Source organism: Neovison vison, chromosome 2 (assembly GCF_020171115.1).
Source record: "Neovison vison isolate M4711 chromosome 2, ASM_NN_V1, whole genome shotgun sequence".
NCBI lineage: Eukaryota > Metazoa > Chordata > Mammalia > Carnivora > Mustelidae > Neogale > Neogale vison.
The window spans coordinates 203,157,987-203,182,272 of record NC_058092.1 but is presented as its reverse complement, the minus strand read 5'-3'; the positions used below and the strand labels follow the sequence as shown (position 1 = coordinate 203,182,272).

Sequence of the window (24,286 nt, the reverse complement as noted above, 5' to 3'; positions counted from 1 at the left end):
TTTGGAACTACACACACACATATTCTAAACAGATAATCGATTAGTCATTACTGTATGTCTGTTACTGAGCTTCCCAAGCCTGACAAGGGGCGCGGGCGAGAAAGTGGGCGGGGCTAGGGCGGGGCTGCCGGCGTTGGGTGTGGGCGGGGCGGGGCAGGCGCGCGCCGCGGCTGCAGCCTCATTTCCTCACGCGCGCCGGAAGTGGCGGTCGTCTGCGCGGCCGCGTGTGGTGGGCTGTGAGGCGGTGATAAGCCCTGTGCGCGGGGCACCGCCGGGGTATGCCCGCGGCCGGGGAGGAGGCTGGGCGGCGGTGGCCTTGCGCGGACTGGTGAGCGCGGTGAGTACCCGGCCCCACCCGGCCTCGCCTGCCGGTGGCTCTGGCGGCTCGGGCCGGGGCAGTCCGGGCGCGGGCGGAGGGCTGTGGGTCCTTGTCCGGGTCGGGTGGCTTCACGGACGAGCCCGCTGGGGGACCCTATCCCGATGGGGTCGCCTTCCGGACAAGCCCTCGGGAGGCCGCTGCGGTGTCAGGAAAAGTCAGTTTTTTCGGAGCGGTTTGAGTTCTCTTTTGAGAACGATGCTGTCAGAGGACCGTTGGTTTGGGTGTGTTTTATTTTTATCACTTTTTTTTTTTTTTTTTAATCTAACTCACCACTCTCTGTGCTTCTCTCAGTGCACAAACTTTGTAGTCAGCTGTTACCTCTTTATGGCGTCAATGTAGTAGTCTCTTGACAGCAGCCCCTCGCTCTATCTGCCAGAAACCAGACGCCTTTAAAGACGCACATCTGTGTAGGAATTAGTGGGGCCATGGAGACTACAGGACCGGGAGCTTCTTGCATTTTCAGTCTTCATCTAAAAAATTGCGCGGTTTCTGAACAGCGGGCGGAGGAATAATTTGTAAACGCAATACTGATGCTTTTATTGGTGATGACATTATTTGCAGAATGAAAATTTAATTATAAATCTTAAGCTCTTATCCTTCAGCCTGTTCTTGAGATTTATATGCAGCATCTGGACATTTAACCTCATTGAAGGTTCTCAGGAGCTGGGTCTTTATTTCTGGTGGAATTAATGTTGTCTTTAAATGTATTAAAACAGTGCTTCCAGGGCGCCTGGTGGCTCAGTTCTTAAGCATCTGCCTTTGGCTCAGGTCCCAGGGTCCTGGGATCGAGCCCCGCATCTTGTCTCCCTGCTTAGCCGGGAGCATGCTTCTCCCTCTCCCCCTGATTGTGTTACCTGTCACGCTGTCTCTCTCTCTCTCTGTGTCAAATAAATAAAAATAAAAATCTTAACAAAACACAGTGCTCCCAAATTTAGACATGGGAAACCAAGTATCTTATGACTCAGAATGCTAACCTTCATTTTGTATTATTTTTCTGATACCATTTGTTTAAAATCATCTTACAGCTAAAAGAATATACAAAGGATTTGGGGTTTCCAATATTTATGGCTGAATATGGTTGACTACAATATTTATTGAATATTGACAGTTTGGAAATTACATTTTTTAACTTTTTTTTTAAGATTTTATTTATTTATTTGACAGATAGAGATCACAAGTAGGCAGAGAGGCAGGCAGAGAGAGAGGAAGAAGCAGGCTCCCTGTTGAGCAGAGAGCCCGATGTGGGGCTCAATCCCAGAACCCTGAGATCGTGACCTGAGCCGAAGGCAGAGGCTTAACCCACTGAGCCACCCAGGTGCCCCATTTCTTAACTTTTTTATTGAGGTATAAAATACATGTGAAGTCATCAGGTACATAAATCTTAGTTATACAACTGAGTGAATTTTTATATATTTATTAACTTGTGTTACCACAAGCTAGACCAACAAATTATATTTACAGAACATTTCCATTATCGCAGGAGTTTCCCTCTGTTTCTTCCAAGTTTTACTCCTGCCCCCAATCAGTGTTATTATTTCTGTCATCATCTCTTAGTTTTGTCTGTTTTGCGCTTGGTGTTAATGGAATCATGCAAAATGCTTAGCACATTGCTTGAGAGAGTCACCATGATGTTTCATGTATCAGTGGTTCATTATCTTTTATTGATGGTTAATATTCCATTGGTATGACTACATGGCTATTCTTTTGTTGATGGATATTTGTGTTTTCAGTTTCTGTTATTACATATTTTGAAGAATACTATGAACATTCTTTTTTTTTAAGATTTTATTTATTTATCAGAGAAAGAGAGGGAGAGAGCGAGCACAGGCAGACAGAATGGCAGGCAGAGGCAGAGGGAGAAGCAGGCTCCCTGCTGAGCAAGGAGCCCGATGTGGGACTCAATCCCAGGACACTGGGATCATGACCTGAGCCGAAGGCACCTGCTTAACCAACTGAGCCACCCAGGCGTCCCAACTACGAACATTCTTATAAATGTTCTTGGTGAACACCTGTGTGCATTTCTGTCAGCTATGGAATAACTATCATAAGGTGGGCAGAAAATTGTTTTAACCAACATGGAGTCTTTCTTTTTCAGTAGAATTTGTTATTTTAACTTCTGTAACATTAAAGATTGGTAAAAAGCAAAACTATTTTGAGTTCAAGACTTAAGCGATTCATTACTGTATTATTATTTATTTCTTTAGTTGCACATCTGTGACAATCTTCTACCAGACTCTGATTACTTGTTTAACTGTTAGATAAGTCTGTTAGAGCTGGTGACGATCTGTCCTTGAAGCTTATTGCATAACACTTAGATAATAACTGTGTTACTCAAGTTGGTGGTTGTTAAGGGAAATGAAACACCAAAATGATGTGACTAAAAAATGGATAGAAAATCATGGGTTTGCAAGTTAAAAAATCATCTTGTTGTTGTCATACTATACAAGTCTGGGTGTAAGTATAAAATTGAATTATAGGGTTAGTTACAAATGTGAATTTACTGCAGGAGTACAGTGATTTCCATGTATAATGAGATGCTGATACCTTTATAATGGGAATAAACAACAGAAATTAGTAGCGTGTAAGAGATAATGTAGAACTGGACCTGAAGCAATGGAGTTGATGTAAGGAATAGAAGAAAACTTTAAAATTAATATTAGTATGCTCAGATTTGGGAGGGCATCATACCTATTTAACATATATAGGCTGCCTTGAAAATAATTAGTTCTTGAATATTAAAAAGTAGAAATAGGAAAAAATAGTTATGACATGGAAAATAGATCCAGAAGAATCAATGAACATCTCATAGCAGTTCCAAGAAGAAATAGAAATTAGAAGAGGAGAAATAACTACAGAACATGAGGGTAGGAGTATCCAAGCTGAATCTTGGGCATCCAGAGCCAAACAGAAAGATGTATCAGGAGACAAAGTGTTGGCCAAAAATCAGCCCTTCCCTCTCTGGTCTCCATTTCATCTGCGTAGTGGGAACGATCAGTAAGTATACCTTTTCAGCAAGCTTATAGAAAGATGTGACACAAGTCAAGAGTTTCTGGCTAGCTAACAGCTTCTATTCCCCATTCTCTTCCCCTTGCAACTCACAGTAGATGCCTGATTTCCCTTTCTCACCTTAGGGTAGAATGTCAAAAGAAGAAAGGAAAGCAACAGGAAATTTCTCTAAGAAGTATCTGAGTTTATGAATGGACTATCTAGTTCATTCATACAGAGAGTCTTAAAAGAGTATTGATAGACACAGTAGATACATCCCAATGAAATTTATTAACTTCATGGGTAAATTAATAAACAGTCTCATAAGTTTCCAAAGAGAAACATATGGTTACCTATAAGGAGTGAAAATCAGATGTGCACTTAGTCTTCTAATCTGGAACATAGAATGTTAAATAGCAGTGGAACATTATTTAAAAAGTGCTTACGAGACATCTTTTGAACTAAGAAACACCCCTAACCAACCTGTTATTCAAAGTGGAGGCAAAATAGGGGCCCCGGGTGGCATGGTCAGTTAAGCATCTGACTCTTGGTTTCAGTTCAGGTCAGGATCTTGGGGTGTGAGATCAAGCCCTGTGTTGGGCTCCAAGCTCAGTGAGGAGTCTGCTTGCTGGAGTTTCCCTCTCTCTCTGCCCCTCCCAGCACTTGCTCACTCTCTCATTCTCTCTAAAATAAATAAATAAATCTTTAAAAAAAGAAAAAGGTAGGGGCAAAATTGTAAGAGTATACAAAAATGTAAAGATTCAGAGCACAAGTTACCAAATGTGGCTGTTCACCTATTTTAGTATGATCTGTGACCCAAGAGTGGTTTTTATATTTTTAAGTGCTTCAAAACAAAACAGTAAAAGAAGAATAATACTTTGTGTCATTAATTATAGGTAGTTCAAATTTCAGTATCCATTGGAATATAGCTATGCTCACTCATTTACAGATTTCTGTGGCTGCTTTTGTGCTCCAAGGCAGGGTTGATGATTATGATACTTACTACATGGCCGTTTATTTGAAATGTTTGAAAATGAAATGTTTGCCCTGATTTAGAGCCAGAAATAGACCTCTTCCACATGTATAGGAATTTTGCTTATGATAAAGGTGGAATTTCCAATTAGTGACAAGAACATGGATTATTAAATAACTGGTAAGAATTGACTATTTGAGAAAATAAGTTTTATATTGGGATTATTTCCAATAAAGCTGAAATGGAGAAGTCATTCAGGAAGAAACCATTTGACTCCATTAACAACAACAAAACAAAACTTTACATAAGTGAAGTAACACCTAACACTTACTGAGCACTTAATGCTTGTCATGTTTTACTTGACTAATTGTTATAATATAATTGAAATGTTGGTTCTATAATTATTCTCACTCAACAGATGAGAAAACTGAAGCTTATATATATTTTTAAGGATTTTATTTATTTATTTGACAGAGATCACAAGTAGGCAGAGAGGCAGGCAGAGAGAGAGGAGGAAGCAGGCTCCCCGCTGAGCAGAGAGCCTGATGCGGGGCTCAATCCCAGGACCCTGGGATCATGACCTGAGCCGAGGGCAGAAGCTTTAAGCCACTGAGCCACCCAGGTGCCCCGAAGCTTATAGAGATTTTAAAAACTTACCTATAATGAAGAATTAGAAAGTGGTAGAGGGAATATATGAATTGAGCCAATTATATGGATAAGACAAACTAAGAGAAATGTTTATAATCTGTTAATACCATTTTATAGGTGTTATCTATGTCAACACGTCTGGGTCTACCTCATTCTTTTTGAATATTATATGATTGTCTGCAGTTTACTTCATCTTCCTATTGATAGACTTTAAATTGCTTTTCTCTTGCTGTTACGTATAGCAGTAGTAAACATCTTCTGCATGTGACTGTATACTAGTATGAGTATTTCCATAGTATAGAGTCTTAAAAATGGAATTGTGAATTGCTGGATTAAAAAGCGTGTGCATAACATCAAATTTGTCCTCCAAAAAGTGTTTTTGTCTATTTTCAGTTTACCTTTAATGAAAGGAATTAGAACATCTTGGAAGAAATCTTGGCCATCCAGACAAATTATCTCACTTTATAGATGAAGGCCAGATAGGTTTAAGTATTGTGCCCAAGATTACACAGCTATTATACTTGACTTTTTTAGTTGCTTTTCCTGTGCCACAGGCTGCTTTTGACACATTTTTGCCTGTATTGATAGCATGAATATTTCTGTCATTTGTTTTGCTGAAATCTGAGTACCTTGAATATAGTTTAACCCAGAAACACTTCTCAAAATGATCTGGTATTACTTGTTCTTAGCACCCAACACAGTGTCTATCTTAGTCAATTTGGACAGCTGTAACAAAGTGCCACAGACTGACTTATGAACAAGAGAAACTTATTTCCCTTAGTCTGAGATCAGGCACCAGCATAGTTGAGTTCTGATGAGGGCCCTTTTCTGGGACTGTCAACTTTCTGGCAGAAAGAGGGCTATGTTGTTCTCTGGGATATCTTTCGTAAGAGCACTGATCCCATTAAGGAGGCCTCCCAAAAGCCTCATTCCCTAATATTATCACATTGGGGTTAGGATTTCAACATATGAATGGGGATTAGGGAGAGAAACATTCAGTCCATTGCAATACCTAACACACAAGGTATTCAAATATTTTTTAATGAGTACTACCTTCTGGTGACCAGTACTTTTATTTCTAAATACTTACAAACCATTTATTCAATGACATATTTTAAAAATCCATTTATCATTGTAACTCATCAATTGCTCAAGAAATAAATGGTTCTAATTCCTTTCCTTATAAATACTGATACTTCATAAAGTTTTAGGTTTTGTTTTTCCTGTTGGTGCTTCTGTTTCCCAAATAATTTTGTAACTTTGTTTTCGTTGTGTAAAAAGTGAGCTAAAAATTACAGATTTAGTTTTTGAAAACTATAGTAAGAAACTGTGCAGAAATTTAGGAAGATTATACAGAATAGAACTTTTAAAGTAAATAGATTCAAATGGATTGTATTTTGCAAAAGGCAGTAAGTTACTCTTACTACAGAAGTTATTTTGGCACACTGCAGTATAAGTGCCATGGAAACGATGTATGAAATATGTATAAGTAGTACTGTAATAATAGAGAATCAAAAGATTGAGTAGAGGGGTGCCTGGGTGGCTCAGTGGGTTAAAGCCTCTGCCTTTGGCTCAGGTCATGATCCCAGGACCCTGGGATCGAACCCCACATCGAGCCCCACATCAGGATCCTGCTCCTCAGGGAGCCTGCTTCCCTTCCTCTCTCTATGCCTGCCTCTCTGCCTACTTGTGATCTCTGTCAAATAAATAAATAAAATCTTTAAAAAAAAAAAAAAAGATTGAGTAGAAACTGCTTAAAGGTCATATTGTTATGTAGTGATCAACATCATAGGATGAACTGTGTTTAGCACTCTTCTGTTGTCTCAAAATCACAAGGCAAATAGAAAAGATGTGAGACCTTCAAAGTAATAGGAGTTCTGCTTTTTTAAGAGAGTGGATGTTGCTGATTTTGTTTTTGTTTTTTGTTTTTAAGTAATCTTTACACCCACCATAGGGCTCAAACTCATTACCCCAAGACCAAGAGTCATATGCTCCAACTTAGCCAATCAGGTGCCCCTCTTATTTTGTTTTTTAAGTTCAAACTTGGAGTCAGCAAGTCTTCATGCTCATCTTTTTAATGAACAAAATGGAGTTTTCTTAAAAATGCTTCTTCAGTGCTACTACTAAAACTAAGGTTTTATTTTTTAAATGGCTTCATTGAGGTATAACTGACATATATATGCTATACATATTTAAAATATATAATTTGATAATTTGAACATATTATACATCTGTGAAATCATCACCACAGTCAAAATAATAGACCGTATCTATCACTCCCAAAAGTTTCCTTGTGCCCTTTTATAATTGCTTCCTTTTACCAGTTCCCTGACTCCCACCTGGTCCCAGGCAACCACTGACTCTATCTGCTTTCTGTCACTACAAGTTACCTTACATTTTCTAGAACTTTATATAAATGGAATTATACAATATGCACTCTTCTGTTGTTGAATTTCTGTCACTGAGAATAATTACTGAGATCCACCCATGATAATGCATGTATCAGTATGGCTGTACTACGGTTTATTTATCCATTCACTTGTTGATAAACATTTGTGTTGTTTCTAGTTTTTGGCTGTTACATCTAAAGCTACTATGAGCATTTGTGTACAAGTCTTTGTATGGACATATGCTTCATTTCTCTCAGATAAATATCTAGGATTGAAATAATTGAATCATGATAGGCTTATGTTTGACTTGTTAGGAAACTAAAAACCATTTTACATTCCCACCAGCGGTATATGAAAGTTCTGGTTCTTCCACATTATCACCAAAACACCCACTTTTTAATTTTAACCATTCTAAAATTAGCCATTCTATGTAATGGTATCTCATTGTGGTTTGACAGTGTTAAACATTTTTTTCATGTGCATATTTGAAGTGCTTGTTCAAACAGTTTGCCAAGTTTAGTCTGAATACAAGTCCTTTATGAGATATATGCTTTGCACCTCTTTTCTCCTGGTCTGTAACTTACCTATTCATTCTCTTAAAAGTGTATTTCAAAGACTACAAGTTAACAAATTTTAATGAAGTCCAGTTTATCAGTTATGCTGTTACTGTTACATCAAAGAAGTCTTTGCCTGACTTAAGGTCACAAAGATTTTCTCCTTTGCTTGCTTCTATTTTCGTAGTTTTAGGTTTTTCACTTAGATCTGTGATCCATTTTGAATTATATCCTAGTGAATGTGTAGTATCTTCTTGTAGTTTCGATTTGCGTTTCTCTATTGGCTGTCGATGTTGAGCCATCTTGCATGTGCTTACAGGCCATTCTTTTTTTTTTTTTAAAGATTTTATTTATTTATTTGACAGAGAGAGATGACAAGCAGGCAGAGAGGCAGGCAGAGAGAGAGGAGGAAGCAGGCTCCCTGCTGAGCAGAGAGCCTGATGCGGGACTCGATCCCAGGACCCTGAGATCATGACCTGAGCTGAAGGCAGCGGCTTAACCACTGAGCCACCCAGGCGCCCCTTACAGGCCATTCTTAATCTTTTTAGAGAAATTTCTAATCAGATCTTTTGCCCATTGGGTTATTTATCCTTTTAAATATTGAGTTGTAAGCGTTCTTTATATATTCTAGACACAGGTCCCTATCAGACAGATGATTTACAAATATTTTTCCCCATTCTGTAGTTGTCTTTTCACTTTACTGAGGATATCCTTTGTAGGACTAAAGTTTTTAATTTTAATGAAGTCCAATTTATTTATCTTGTCTTTGGTCTTTTGGTGTCATATCTAACAAAGCATTGCCCAATTGAAAACCACAGAGATTTACACTTATGTTTTCTAAGAGCTTTATATTTTTAACTCTTATATTTAGATCTTTGACCCACTTTGAGTTAATTTTTTAATACAGGGTGAGGTAGGATTCCAGTTTCATTCTTTTGCATGTGAATATCTGGTTGTCCTAGCACCATTTATTGAAAAGACTATTCATTCTCCATTGGATTACCTTTCTACCTTGTGGAAATCAGTTGATTTAATGTGAAGACTTATTTCTGGACCCTAAATTCTATTGATCTGTATGTCTATTCCTATATGAGTACCATACTATTTTTATTTATTTATTTATTTAGTTAGTTAGTTATTGGGGGGCATATGTGGGAGGAGGAGCAGAGGGAGAAGGACAGGGATAAATAGACTCCCACTGAGTGTGGAGCCCAATGTGGGTCTCTATCCCAGGTCTTTGAGATTTCAGCCTGAGCTGAAGTCGGACACTTAACCAACTGAACCACCCAGGCACCCCAAATTAATTGATTTTTAGATGGTACGCCAATCTTGCATTTCTTGGATAAATCTCACTTGGCCATGTTGTATTATACTTTTTTATATGTTGATGGATTCATTGTACTAATATTTTGTTGAGGATTTTTGTGTCTGTATCATTAAGGAATACTCATCTGTAGTTTCAGTGTCTTTATCTGGTTTTGATATCAAAGTAATACGGGTCTCAGAATGAGTTGGGATGTGTGTCTATTTTTGAAAGAGTTTGTGAAGAATTGGTTTTAATTCTTATGACTGCTTGGTAGAATCCACTAGTGAACACATGTGGGCCTAGATTGTTTTTGTAGGTAGTTTTTGATTATTTAGTGTCAACATAGGTCTACTCGTATTTACTGTTTTGTCTTGAGTCACTTTCAGTGGTTTATGTCTCCACTTGAAAGGGATTTAAATAATTTGAAAATTTATCATTATCCATATTGTTAACATTTTTGGTTTCTTCATTGCTTTGTGTAGATTCCTGTTTCCATCTGGTATCATTTTACTTCTGCCTAAGGAATTTACAGTATAGGTCTGATGGTGATGAATTCTTTTAGCTTCTTAAAGTCTAAAGAATTATTTTCCTTTTAAGATTTATTTATTTACTTGAGTGAGCATGTGCACATTTGTGGGGGGAGGGCGGTTAGAGGGAGAAGGAGAGAAAGAAAATCTCAAGCAGACTCCCTGCTGAGCACAGAGCCCAATATGGGGCTCTGTTTCATAACCCCAAGATCATTACCTGAGCCAAAATCAAGAGTCTGACACTTAACCAACCAAGCCACCCAACGCCCCAAGAATTATTTTGCCTTGTTTTTTTTTTTTAAGATTTTATTTATTTATTTGACAAAGAGAGAGAGAGACCACAAGCAGGGGGAGTGAGAGAGGGAGAAGTAGGCACCCTGCTGAGCAGGCAGCCCAATGTGGGGCTTGATCCCAGGACCCTGGGATCGTGACCTGAGCTGAAAGCAGAAACTTAAGAACTAAGCCACCAAGGTGCCCTTTGCCTTTGTTCTTGACAGATACCTTTTCTGCATATAGAATTCTAGGTTGACATATTTTTCCTTTCAGTTCTTTTTTTTTTTTTTTTTTTTAGATTTTATGTATTTATTTGACAGAGAGAGATCACAAGTAGTCAGAGAGGCAGGCAGAGAGAGAGAGTGGGGGGAGAAAGCAGACTCCCCGCCAGGCAGAGAGCCCAATGCAGGACTTGATCCCAGGACCCTGAGATCATGACCTGAGCCGAAGGCAGAGGCTTAACCCACTGAGCCACCCAGGCGTCCCTCCTTTCAGTTCTTTAAAGACATTGCTCCACTGTCTTTGTTTCTTATATGTGATATGTGTTTTTCTTCTGGCCACTTTCAGGTTTTCTATTTATTATAGGATTTGAGCAATTCAATTATCATGTGCCTCATTTTAGTTTTTTTTTTTTTTTTAAGATTTTATTTATTTATTTGACAGAGATCACAAGTAGGCAGAGAAGCAGGCAGAGAGAGGAGAAAGCAGGCTCCCTGCCAAGCAGAGAGCCTGATGCGGGGCTCGATCCCAGGACCATGGGATCACAACATGAGCCGAAGGCAGAGGCTTTAACCCACTGAGCCACACAGGCGCCCCTCATTTTAGTTTTCTTTATGACATTTGTATTTGGTATTCATTGAACTTCTTTTCATAAATTTGGAAAGTTTTCAGACTTATGTCTTTAAATACTTCTCCTTGTCCCCTCTCCCTTCTTTAGAGACTCTAATTACATATGTATTAGACTGTTTGAAGCTGTCAAACAGCTTTCTACATGCTCTATTCATGTTTTTCATTCTTTTTTCCTTCTCTGTTTTGCATAATTTCTATTGCAATGTCTTCAATTCATTAATATTTTATTCTGAAATGTCTTATCTACTATTAATCCCATTCAATGTATTTTTCATCTCAGACATTGAAGTTTTCATCTGAAGTTCAGTTGTTTTTTATGTTATCTGTGTCTCTGCTTAGTTTTTTTAACATGAGTATCTATTTAAAAACACTTATAACAATTTTAATGTCCTTTTCTATGAATTCTAGCATCTGTATCAGCTCTAGATCAGTTTCAGTCATTGATGATTCTCATTATAGGTTCTGTTTTTATTTTTCTTTGTATGCCTGATCATTTTTGTTTAGATGTCAGACATTATGAATTTTATTTTGCTGGGTGCTCGATATTTTTATATTCCTATAAATATTTTGAGGCTTCTTGTTCAGTTAACTTGAAAACAATTTGATCCTTTCAGGTCTTGCTTTTAAGCTTTGTTAGGCAAGACCAGAGCCATGTTTAGTCTAGAGTTAATTTTTTTCCCATTACTGAGGCAAGACCTTTTTGAGTACTATACCCAATGCCCCATGAATTTGAGGTTTTCCAGTCTGTCTGGTGGGAACATGCACATTATTCCTGGCCCTGTATGAATGCTGAGTTCTGTGTCTTCTAATTTTTTTTTAAAGCTTTAGTTAGTTTCTTTATATGCCTGCACTTGTCAGTGCTCTGCTCAGTACCTAAAGGGTATGCTCTTCAGATCTTTGGAGTTCTCTCTCTCTATATGGCTCTCTCTTCTGGTACTGTACCCTTTCAACCTAGCTGCTTTGATCTCCTCAGACTGCTGGCTCCATCTCATCAACTCAACAAGTCACCTGGGCTCTACTTAGGAGGAGACTCCCTGGGATATGGCCTAGAAACTAAGGCAGTAAGCTGGGCAATCATTTGTTTCTTGTTTCTACCAAGGATCACTGTCCTTTATTACCTAATGTTCAGTATCTTGAAAACCATTGTTTTATATTGGGAGGGGCGGATTCTGGATTTTATTGGTTGATTTTTTTTATTATTTTAATTACAAGGGTAAATCTGGTCCTATTGTTCTATCTAGGCTATAAGAGGAAGTCTCTTTAGTCTGTCTTAAAGAGTAAGAAAATTAAAGCATCTGCCTTTGGCTCAGGTCATGGTCCCCGGGTCCTGCGATAGAGACCTGCATTGGACTCTCTGCTCATCAGGGAGCCTGCTTCCTCCTTTGTCTCCACCTGCCTCTCTGCCTACTTGAGATCTCTGTCTGTCAAATAAATAAAATCTTTTAAAAAAATTAATGGGGGGCGCCTGGGTGGCTCAGTGGGTTAAGCTGCTGCCTTCGGCTCAGGTCATGATCTCAGGGTCCTGGGATCGAGTCCCACATCAGGCTCTCTGCTCAGCAGGGAGCCTGCTTCCTCCTCTCTCTCTGCCTACCTCTCTGCCTACTTGTGATCTCTCTCTCTCTCTGTCAAATAAATAAATAAATAAATAATCTTTGAAAAAAAATTAATGGCTCCTAGGGTTTCTTTCAACTCTGAGATCTATGATTTTGTGTTATAGATCTTTAATAGCTCATTTTCCCATCTCCACAGTTATCTCATTCTCTCCTCACACCACTTAACTATTTGCTGTTTGTGCATAGGAAGTTTCTTGAGATTAATTCTGGGTTACAAATGAATCTTATTTATGATATGAACACATTACATAGAATGACGACAGTCAAGGTGTAACAGCTGAAAAATTGATGTTTTCTCTAACATGTTAATGTATTTAGAACTGTTATAATCTAGTCTTCTAGGATTTGGCTGAAGAGTTCCCTTCAAGAACTAGGCAAATAAGACTATAATTGCTATTGATGGCAGACAGTAAAGAAAATAAGCATGGCCTGCCTCCCTGAAAAAAAAAAAATTGTGTTTGTGGTTTACAATTAATTTCATAAAAATTGTATTGTTAAAAAAAGACTATAATTGATACCTTTTATTTTTAACAACCACAGAGGTATGCAAATAACATTTATATTCTAAAGTAATTACAGCAACTTTTCTTTTGTTTCAGTGGGTAATATTCAACTGTAAAAGATGTAACTCTAAGCATGTAAAGTATTGCAAAACCTGTATTTTGCTTAAGGGAGGGGAAAATGAAGAACTCAGCTTTAATAATACCACTCAATAGTTATAGAACCTTACTTACACCTTTCCTTTTTTTTAGCTTATTGTTCCTTTCCAAAATGAAGTTAATATGCACATCCATTTTAAAAGGATGACATAGAAAATGTGTAAAAATACTTTATAAACCAGGATTCTTCAGGATTTTTGGACCACAGCTCTCTTATAAATATGTTTTATGTAGAGATCTCATACATATACATATATATATAATTGCAATACAAAACTTATTATATGTGGTATACACTGATATTTCCTGGTCTTTTCCATTGAAAAGTAATCCTGTATTTAGTGACCCATTAAATGGATCATATCTCACAGTTTAAAATATATTGTCTATATAATGAAAAAAAACTATGAAGTACCATATTAATAAAATTAATTAATAAAAATTAATAAAAAATAAAACTTAAATACTAAGTACCTCTTAGATACTTAGAACTAACATACTGTTAGTTCTTTTTCAAGTTTCATTTCAAAATAGTTTGAGTATAGTATAGTTATGCAATATTTTTGCAATTAGCACCTTTGCCATAAGCATTTTACCTGCATAGCTAATTGGCCATAAAGCAAAATCATGAAAAAAAATAAAGAAGGGACATTTATTAAAAAGGACATATGAAACATGAAAAATGAAGAACAAAATTTAAAAGACTATTGTAAAATACAGATATTTATATTAAAATGTGTGTAGATTCATGGCAATATTATATAAATAACTGATTTTATTTTGTGGATTGTACCTAAGTACTTGTGTTCATAGTCTTTTGTTCATAGTGTTGTATTTTTTTTTTTTTTGCTTGTTGATTCATGCCCTTGTTCAGCATTTTACTTTCTTTTTTTATGGAAGTTGTTTCTTTCATTAAAGAGGCATCAATTTCCAAATACTAGAATATATATTTATAACTGAGCTTCCTATTGTATTGTGAAAGCCTTCTACACTGTTGTTTTTTCTTGGCATATTACCAGGTGTCCATTGATAAACATTCCAAAGTTCTATGGGAAATGTGGGTTCAAAACTCTACCACTGTATAGATCATTATGAGGGCTAAGATTTATATAATATAAAAACAGGAGTACTGCATTGTTGGAGCAGTGAAACCAAACTGTCAGCCAGTTGTTTTTTAGTCTTCTACAAGATTGCCTTATGGCCTATTAGCTATGCAGTGAAAATGCTTGTTGCAAATATGCTTACAGCAAAACTACCTGGAACCTAGTCAAATATGTATAATTTATTAATAATTAATACAAGATTATGACTCTGCATTTTCAGTTTTAGTCTTTTTTTTTCCTAACAAGCAGGCTAGTAAGAACTTAAAATAGTTAAAAGAGATACCTCTGAGTTTTAGCTTTCAAATGATGATACTCAAGTTATTTCTCATGCTAAGAATTATGGTTTTGAGACATGGTAAAGTCCTAGGACTAATATTAACTTTGCATTCTTATTTTTTAATTAGATACTTCTTTTTATACCAAAAGTTTTTCCTATTTTTTTCTGCATCACTTAAAACAAGCTTTACAATCATAAAACAAATGGCATCATATTAAAACTTCTTTGTAGTAGATTAAAATTTTCATGATACTTGGTTATCATTTGTTTATTGAAAGTAACAAATGGCTAAGGGTACTTAAATCCATTATTTTGGTCTACTAGCTATAAGAAGTTTGAATCTATCCTACATTTTTATACAGATACGTGCCACAAGGAAAAAAAAAAAAGGAAAAAGAAAAAGGCATTAAGGCTTTCCTAATCACTGAGAAGGTGACTAGGACTGATGTTCCCCCAGTGATCTCCCTTAAGTTCTGCTGCACTGGTAGAAACCATCTCTATTAAAAGCCTGCTGGAGTATCACACATCCTTGATAAATACTTTGTTAGAATGAAAGTTCTCTCTGCAGTGGAGGTCTCCTGTCTCCTAAATTTAACATTCTCTATTTATAAAATTAAGGATTCTTAGTTTAAAAAGAAATACGGAAGAGCTCACACAACTGGTTATAGTATGAACAGTAGTGTGTGGTTTTACATTTATTTTAAATGTTTTTTAAATTTTTTTCCCAGTAAATAACATTAAAATGGTCATGTTTTTTCTTTAAATAGACTCTAAACCTTTCCAGACTTGTAGGAAATCTGTTGCTGTGTAATACAGTGGAAAGAATTAGGTGATCTAATGCTCAAATAATCTATGGGAGGACTTTGGATGTAAAAATGTTTCTTAATGTGTTTTCCAGATGTCTGTGACCTTTTGGAATTGTCTCTCCCCTCACACACAGACTTAATTTTAAGACTCTTATTGGTTGAGTTCAGCCATAGAAATTAATGAAATAGAATGCTTGAATTAAATAAACTGGAAGAAAATATCTGTCCCTAATAAGCCACTATTAATATAACAAAAACAATTTATGGAAACTCAGTTCCCAAATGGTGATATACACTAGGTGGGAAATGGCATATTAATCTAAATATTGTGTTAATAAAGGGTTATAAATGTTAAAATTTTCAAATAATTAGAAAGAGTAATATCTCTGTAGCACGAAGTATGCTAAACATAATTTTAATGCTTTGATTCATTCAGGAGGTTATGGTTGTGTAGACATTGTGGTTAAAGTATTAAATGTGGGATTTTAGTGTTTTATAAGATATTTCTCTTAATACTTTCTTCGAGCATTTACTGAATATTCTACATTGTATTAGCACTTCTCATGGTGTTCTACATAGAGTAGTCACGTCACTAAGTTTACTGAAACTACCAACAATTTGATACATTTAAAGAAATAAGATTCTGGGGTGCCTGGGGGGCTCAGTGGGTTAAAGCCTCTACCTTCGGCTCAGGTCATGATCACAGGGTCCTGGGATCAAGCCCTGCATTGGGCTCTCTGCTTGGCAAGGAGCCTGCTTCCTCCTCTCTTTTTGCCTGCCACTCTGCCTACTTGTGATCTCTGTCTGTCAAATAAATAAATAAAATTTAAAAAAAAATAAGATTCTGATCGACTCTATCTGTTTCTTTCAGGAAAATCACCACCCATATAATGGAATTATATCTGATTCTATAGATAAGATTTCTTTATTCTGGATATCATGATAACAATACAGGAAGTATGCACTATTTCTCATTTCTGCACGCAGTCTTCAGTGCTGAAGGAAGAAATTTTTTAAGCTATAACAGAGTTCATTTTGGTACCTCTAATGGAAATTCTGATTTTGTTAATTTTTGATAACTTTTTGCAAAGGTATGAACAACCAAAGAACTTATCTTGTTAGGCAAGTCCACATTAATAAGAATGCCTAGAAGAGGATTGATTCTTCAGACCCGGACCCACTGGCTACTCTTAGGTCTCGCTTTACTCTGCAGTTTGGTATTATTTTTGTACCTCCTGGAATGTGCCCCCCAAACTGATGGAAATGCACCTCTTCCTGGTGTTGTTGGGGAAAATTATGGTAAAGAGTATTATCAAGCCCTTCTCCAGGAGCAAGAAGAACATTATCAAACCAGGGCTACCAGTCTAAAACGTCAAATTGCCCAACTAAAACAAGAATTGCAAGAAATGAGTGAGAAGATGAGATCACTGCAAGAGAGAAAAAGTGTGGGGGCTAATGGCATAGGCTATCAAGGCAACAAAGAACAAACACCTAGTGATCTTTTAGAATTTCTTCATTCCCAAATTGACAAAGCTGAAGTTAGCATAGGAGCCAAATTACCTAGTGAGTATGGAGTCATTCCCTTTGAAAGTTTTACCTTAATGAAAGTATTCCAGTTGGAAATGGGTCTCACTCGCCATCCTGAGGAAAAGCCAGTTAGAAAAGACAAGCGAGATGAATTGGTAGAAGTCATTGAAGCTGGCTTAGAGGTCATTAATAATCCTGATGAAGATGATGAACAGGAAGATGAAGATGGTCCCCTTGGAGAGAAAATGGTATTTAATGAAAATGACTTCATAGAAGGTAATGTGAAAAATATGTTGATCCATAATTATGTTAGTATGACAATTCTATTACTCTATGCTGGTATTATAAGTCAGTAATTATTTATAGTATTAAAATACTTGAGTTTTTACTCAAATATTGAATTTGAAGTGGCTTTTTAAAAAAAAGTTATAATGTGACCAGAATAAAATAGAGGACCAGGGAAATAGAATAAATCTATATATATATATTCTATAAGGGAATATATATATAGAATATATATATATAAGAATATACTATACAGGGCTCAAGTTGAAGGGCTCTTAGGGCTATACGTGTATTTGTACATGTATGTTTTTGCATTCTTATCTGGTCTTGATGTTCCCTTTTTGTACTTTTCAAAATATATGAACTAAGATTCATGATTTGAAAACCATTTGATAAAGGAAGGGAAAAAACCCTAATTTAGTAGATTGATGGTGATTCTATATTTTAGGGAGAGGAGAACCACATGTCAAAACATCAAGGGGGCATATATAGTTTTGAAAAGCATATTTGGTATTTGAAAAAGTAAAGAAATAACCTGTTTTCCTAATACAGACTGCAGAAAGGGCATGGAATGTATACATATCAAGATGGAGTATGACTCAAAAGTTGAGGAACACTTCTGTAAACTTAAGATATTTGCTAATTGGTGTAAATAGAAATACAGATCCCCACCCATCTCCATCTTAATATCTCCTACCAGATATTTAGTGACAAACTTAAAACCATTTTGGATATAAATCTGTCTTGAAAGTTCTCTTTGCTTGATTTTATGAACAGTATACCACATGTAATTTCTTTGGGCTTGAATCATCATGGATAGTACTTGCTATACTACAGTGTAGTAGCACCTTAAGCCTTTGGAGGCCATCAGGAAGGGCATTGTGCTTTCCGTGGTACTTCAGCTGTCTTTTCATTGTAGTCACTTCTTTTTTTTGTTGTCACTTAGTGCAATTTTGAATGGGCTGTTTCTCTCAAAACTCTTTGAATTTTTCTTCAAATTCAGCTTTTTGTCTTTTTTACCGTATTTGTAGCTTATAGCAGAACTGAAAGCTGCTGAGGAAATAACTCACTAAAGTATAAAATGTCTTCACATCTGCCTTAATAAAGGAAGGAAGCCATGTCAGTTTTATATTCTACAGCTTCTGCTTATCTTATAACTCTCTTTTGATTCTTTCACTGACAGGATTTTTCTGTCAGTTCCAAAATTATGGAACATAATTTTGTCCCCCACTTTTCTTCCACTCTGCTAACCCCCTGGCAAAAATAAAAAATATTCATTATTCAGTAAGTCTTATTCCTTTTCCACACTTTAGCTTAGATATCACTTCACTTAGAAGTCATCTCTTACCTGCAAGTCTTAAGATAACAGTACTTCCTGTATTCTCTTGTAACTTTTACCCATGTCCCCTCTCATAGTACTTGTCATAGTATATGATGTTGCCCGTTTCCTGATTTGTAGTTCTCTTAGGCTGTTGTAAGCCTCAGCAGAGAGTGGATTGGTCTATCTCATTCATTATTTTATTCCCAGATATTGACTGACTCACACATTTATAGGTCTTCCCTCTCTCCTGAGTGTACATTTAAAAATCAGATTGCCCAGGAGACTTCCAAACTTTTCTCCTGAAGTTACCTCAAATCATCATTTTTAAATCTGTACTGATTTTTCTTTGTCTGACTTCACTCTCTTCAGAGAGAGAGAGAGAGTGAATGTGTGTGTGTGTGTGTATGTGTGTTTGTAGAGTGAAATATGTATCACTGTATTGTTTTTTTGTTTTTGTTTTTTTTTCTTTTTTTTTTCACTGTATTGTTTTTATTTCCTTATTTTTCTGTCTCCCTCACTAGACTGACTGTTCCTCAAAACCAGGACTGTATAGCCCTCTTTATACCACCAATGAGTCACATGAAGGCACTCCATTCATTTTAGTTGAACTGAACCAAGCAATAGAAGTTTGACTCTCAGATCTAGAATTTAGTATTGGTAGAAGTAATTTATTTTCATCATATGATTACTGTGTTGATAGGCTATACTACTAAAAAAGTCATATGTAAAAAGGAATAATTGTGATTTGGAACATATTTTTGAATTGACTAATAATAGAGGAGTGAACATTTTTTGTAACCTCTCCTTTTAAATAAATAATTGTTTTCAACTGTACAATAGGGATAATTATTTTCACAAAATGATTAAAAACACTACATGTCTGGTTTTGTACTTTTGATCTCTGAGTAAAATCAATATTCACATTGAATTTATAAAGTTTGACATGGAGACATCTTTGTCCCTAACTCTTTCCTTTAGGTTATTATCGCACCGAGAGAGATAAGGGCACACAGTATGAACTCTTTTTTAAGAAAGCAGACCTTATGGAATATAGACATGTGACCCTCTTCCGCCCTTTTGGACCTCTCATGAAAGTGAAGAGCGAGATGATTGACATTACTAGATCAATTATTAATATCATTGTGCCACTTGCTGAAAGAACTGAAGCATTTGCACAGTTTATGCAGAACTTCAGGTAACTCGCAGGGCTTAATGATTTGGCTAAGCACTTCTAAAAAATCACATTTCATGCAGATTTGCTTAATTTATCTTCACTGAGTGTGATTACTTAGAATTCCAGGGTAATTTTATAGACTTTGGGGAATCTTAGTTTTTGATACTCTTTTTTTAAAAGCGTGTATAATATATTGTGTTATTAGAAATTTGAATTTTTTTTTAAGATTTTACTTATTTCTCAGAGAGAGCGAGCACAGGGAGACAGAGTGGCAGGCAGTGGCAGAGGGAGAAGCAGGCTCCCTGCTGAGCAAGAAGTCAGATGTGGGACTCGATCCCAGGACGCTGGGATTATGACCTGAGCCAAAGGCAGCTGTTTAACCAACTGCTTAACCAACTGAGCCACCTAGGCGTCCCTGGCAATTTGAATTTTGAAGTAAATTGAGAGTGACAACGATTAGAAACTGTATTTGATGACCTTTATAATTGTGTGTGAGTTCATTTTAGGATGAGTTGAATTTTTTAAAATAGCTTTATTGAGGCACAATTTACATACAATAAAACCCACAGATTTTAAGGATACAGGTTGCATGTCTTTTGACAAACCTTTATGCTCATAATTGCTTTCCCAATGAACATACAGGACAGGTCATTGCTTTTTCTCCAGAAAATTCCCTAAGAACAATTGGAATTTTAACATTGAAATAATTTTAGAAATGCATTTAACTAAAAATGAGAGTTATTCCATCTTGAGAACCAGAGACTATAATAATTTTTAAAATAATTTTTTCCTTTTTTGTCATTAAATTTGGATATTTTAAAATGCTGAAGTGTAGCCTCCTTAGCGCAGTAGGCAGTGCGTCAGTCTCATAAAATGCTGAAGTGTTAAAATGTAAAAAATATATCAAGGTAGCTATGTGAGGAAAGTTATGCCTTTTTGTTTGACAATTGCCATGTTTTTAATATTTTAATATGCTAGTTTTAATGCTTTATAATCCCAATCTTTATTCTCATATTGAAATCATTGGATTTAAAAGTTAATGTTTGGGGCGCCTGGGTGGCTCAGTGAGTTAAGCCTCTGCCTTCAGCTCAGGTCCCGATCCCAGGGTCCTGGAATCGAGCCCCACATCAGGCTCTCTGCTCAGCAGGGAGCCTGCTTCCTCCTCTCTCTCTGCCTGCCTCTCTGACTACTTGTGATCTCTGTCTGTCAAATAAATAAATAAAATCTTTAAAAAAAAAAGTTTAAAAATAAATAAATACATAAATAAAAGTTAATGCTGCTCTGTAGCAGAATATCTAGAAATCATGCTTCCAAATGAGTTTTGCCTATTTGAAATTAGTCACCTGAGATCTGATTTCCTAAAGTATTTTTTACTGCTTTTCTTGGAATTGCTTTCAGATGCTACATTATTCTTTACAGTAAGTAATCTCAGCCATGGCAGATATTTATTCCTTGATGAGAGGTATAATTTCTGGAATTAGCCAGTATGAGGACAAAATAACTCTTGACTAACAACTTGAATATTTATTTACTTGGTTTTTAGACTTCTTTCCTTGAGTAACTTGTAATTTGCTTCTGAAGGCAATACCAAAGCAAAAGTTTCAAAAATATTTTGAAATATGGCAACTTCTGTGGACCTTCAAGGACTGTATTCATGTAGTTACATTGTTATGCATTTGCTTATATTATTATGTCGTTAATAATTCAGCAATATTTCCACTTTTATATTTACTTAAAGCTTCATGCAGTGTCATTCTAAATGAGTAATGCCTCACTTGTTTTGTTAAAACTTCATGTGATTGCTTTCTGAATGAGTAGTGCCTTATATATTTTTTTGAATGAACTTTATTTTTCAATTCTGTTAGGGATGTGTGTATTCATCAGGACAAGAGAATTCATCTCACAGTGGTGTATTTTGGTAAAGAAGGATTATCTAAAGTCAAGTCTATCCTAGAATCTGTCACAAGGTTGGTGAGCCACGTCCAAACTGAAGTCTTGATACATAACATTAGAAGAATGAGAATTTCAGATATTTAATGAGTTGATTTTTTTTATAAACATATAATGTATTATTAGCCCCAGGGGTACAGGTCTGTGAATCGCCAGATTTACACACTTCACACCATAATGAGTTGATTTTTAATAGCTGCTTTTTAAAAGTTGGCTGAGCAAATGAGTGGTGGTGCTAGTAAGTTCCTCATTTCACCCCTAAGTTCACTCATGCAGCTCTAAATGATTCGTCTTTCCTGACCTCTTGGCAGCCAACCTGGCATGATCTGAGCCCTCTCACTCTGTGGCCCAGCCACCTTCAATTTATTTGCCTCCATTTATTACTTCTTCGTTCCCTTCTGTTGGACTCTTCCCCTTTTTCTAAATCTAATCCCTTCACTTTGATGTCATCTCCTAAGCTTTTCTCTCACTTGTCACCTTTCTTTCCTTCCATTTTCCCAAGTTCCTTCTTCTTGCCCTGCAAATAATGCTTAGGTCTCTCCTGTCCTTAAGCCACCACCACCTGACTCTGTAGTACCAGTAGCCGCTGGTAGGTTTCTGTTCTTTCATAGCTAAACCTCACCAAACAGTAGTTCTCTAATCAGACAACTCACATAGTACCTGGCACATAGTAGGTTCAGAGGTTTGAATGAATGAATTAGTAATGCCTTAATACTCCGACATTAATTCTATAGCTTTTCAGCCTTTTCATCTCTAAGTTATAGGCCCAAAGTTATGACCTAACTGCCAAATTCAGCCTTTTTTCTGTCATCCTCTTTGGTCGCTTATTTACATTTGATGCCTAACTAGTACTTCCTTCTTAACATATTCCTCTGATGTTTGTAAAATGAATATATTTTGTAAATGTAAATATGTTACAGTGTAAAATTTTAGGTTGATTGCCTTTTCAGACCAAACCAACTCTGTATCCTTTACCTGCTTCTTTACCTTTCTGCTAGTTGTGGCCATTCCCTAAGAGTCCAGATTTGGCCGGCCATTCTTCTCGAATTGTTCAACTAACATTCCTTGAATCCCACCAACTATGTTCCAGGTACACTGCTCTGGAGTCTAACTGGGGTGGTTGGAATAGATGAGCACAGAAGAGAGTGTTATAGTTCCTACCCCAAAGGGACTCTCACAGCACATGTATTAAAAAACAAATAGTGTCTTTTCTTCTCCCTTCACAGTAGCTGCTTCTCTTGGTGACCCTCTTTCAGTTCAGACTAAGACCATTATCATGATCCCCTGGGCTTCATGTCTGAGAGCTAGCATCTTTCATTCTTTACCTCTAGTCAGTTCTTACTTACTGCCCAGGACCTTTTCCCTGTCCTTTCCCTGCTACTGCCACCACCCTAACTCTGGTTCCCCCTCCTTCATTTCTTTCCTTCTCTTCCCTCTTCACCATTTTCAGGTCACCCACTAAATGCCAGGCACTTACATTGGTACCACTGAAGCTATCACTGCATTACTTAAGACTCCTCTGTGGCACATGATAGAAACCCATCTTGAATTTGCTTAAGGAAACTATGAGTGTTAATGGAAGAATCTTGGATAGTCCCCAAACTGAAGGGATTATTACAGCCAAATTTGGGGAGAAAAACCAAAACAGCTTTGATATTTTAGGGACTGGAACCAGAGACTTGAGCACCATGAAAATTCTCTTGTCTTCTTGTCTGTTTTTCTCTGCATGTTGACTTCATTCTCCTATTGCAGATTGGCTTCTTCCACATGTGAGGTATATGGCTGTTGGCGGCTTTGGGCTCACATCTTCTCAGCTTTGCCATCAGAGAGGAAAGAGCTTTCTCCCAGATCCAGTTGAGAAAAGCCCAGGGAAGGAGTTTTGCCCACTCTTAAGTCAGTCACTATGGCCAGGTGGGATTTGGGTATTATGATTGGCCCAGCTTGAGTTTGGTCCCTGCCTCTAGGAAATTCCTGTGGTTTGGGTGTTCTATGATTAGTTCCTCCACTAGGTGGTGGGAGTGTGACGTGGTAATCAGCAGTTTTCCCAAAAGAAGGGAGAGATTGATATCCATGAGAAGGGTAATGTGGGCATTTGGAGCATATGGAGTCCACTCTGGAAATTATTTGAACCTTTGCTTCCATCTCTCCATTCCCATTCTATACATTTATAAAGAGTAATCTTCCTAAAATGCCCCTTTTTGATCTGACCATATCCTAGCGTAGTGGTTCTCCACCTTTAACATCAGAGTCCCCTGGTGTGACTTAACCAAGAGAGACACAGATGCTCAGCATCACCCCTAGTATTTGATTCAGGGGTCTGGGGTAGGGCCCAAGAATTTGCATTTCTATTGCTTTCCCGGGGGAGGCTGATGCTGTGGGTGTTGGGACTTCACTGGAGAACTGCCCTGGCAGAAAAACTCCTTGCCTCAAGGACACTGACCAACTTCTTTAACTTCTCACAGAAGCTACTCCTCAGTTTGTCCCTTTTCTGGTCTTCTCTCATTGTTCCCAATTTAGGATCCCTTCGTTCTCATCCAATTTGTCTAATCTCTGTTCTCTAAAATGCTTTCTACTTTCTTACCTCTTTGCCTTTGAGAATAATTAATTGGAATAACCTTTAAACTCACTACCGAATTCAGGAATTTAATCAAGGCATAACTTTAATTCTGCTTCTAACCTCTCTAGTC

General features: G+C 36.9%; 1 protein-coding gene across 2 annotated transcripts in view; it reads left to right on the top strand.

Moving 5' to 3' along the window:
- Positions 1–219: 219 nt before the first annotated feature.
- CSGALNACT2 (chondroitin sulfate N-acetylgalactosaminyltransferase 2) overlaps positions 220–24,286 on the top strand; it is a 45,011-nt gene continuing 20,944 nt past the window's right edge. For both annotated transcript variants that reach the window (XM_044240053.1, XM_044240054.1), the window contains exons 1-4: positions 220–337; positions 16,214–17,145; positions 19,454–19,670; positions 21,515–21,616. In XM_044240053.1, coding sequence (XP_044095988.1) covers positions 16,485–17,145; positions 19,454–19,670; positions 21,515–21,616 — 980 coding nt within the window. In that variant the 5' untranslated portion in view covers positions 220–337; positions 16,214–16,484. The remainder of the gene's footprint in view (positions 338–16,213; positions 17,146–19,453; positions 19,671–21,514; positions 21,617–24,286) is intronic.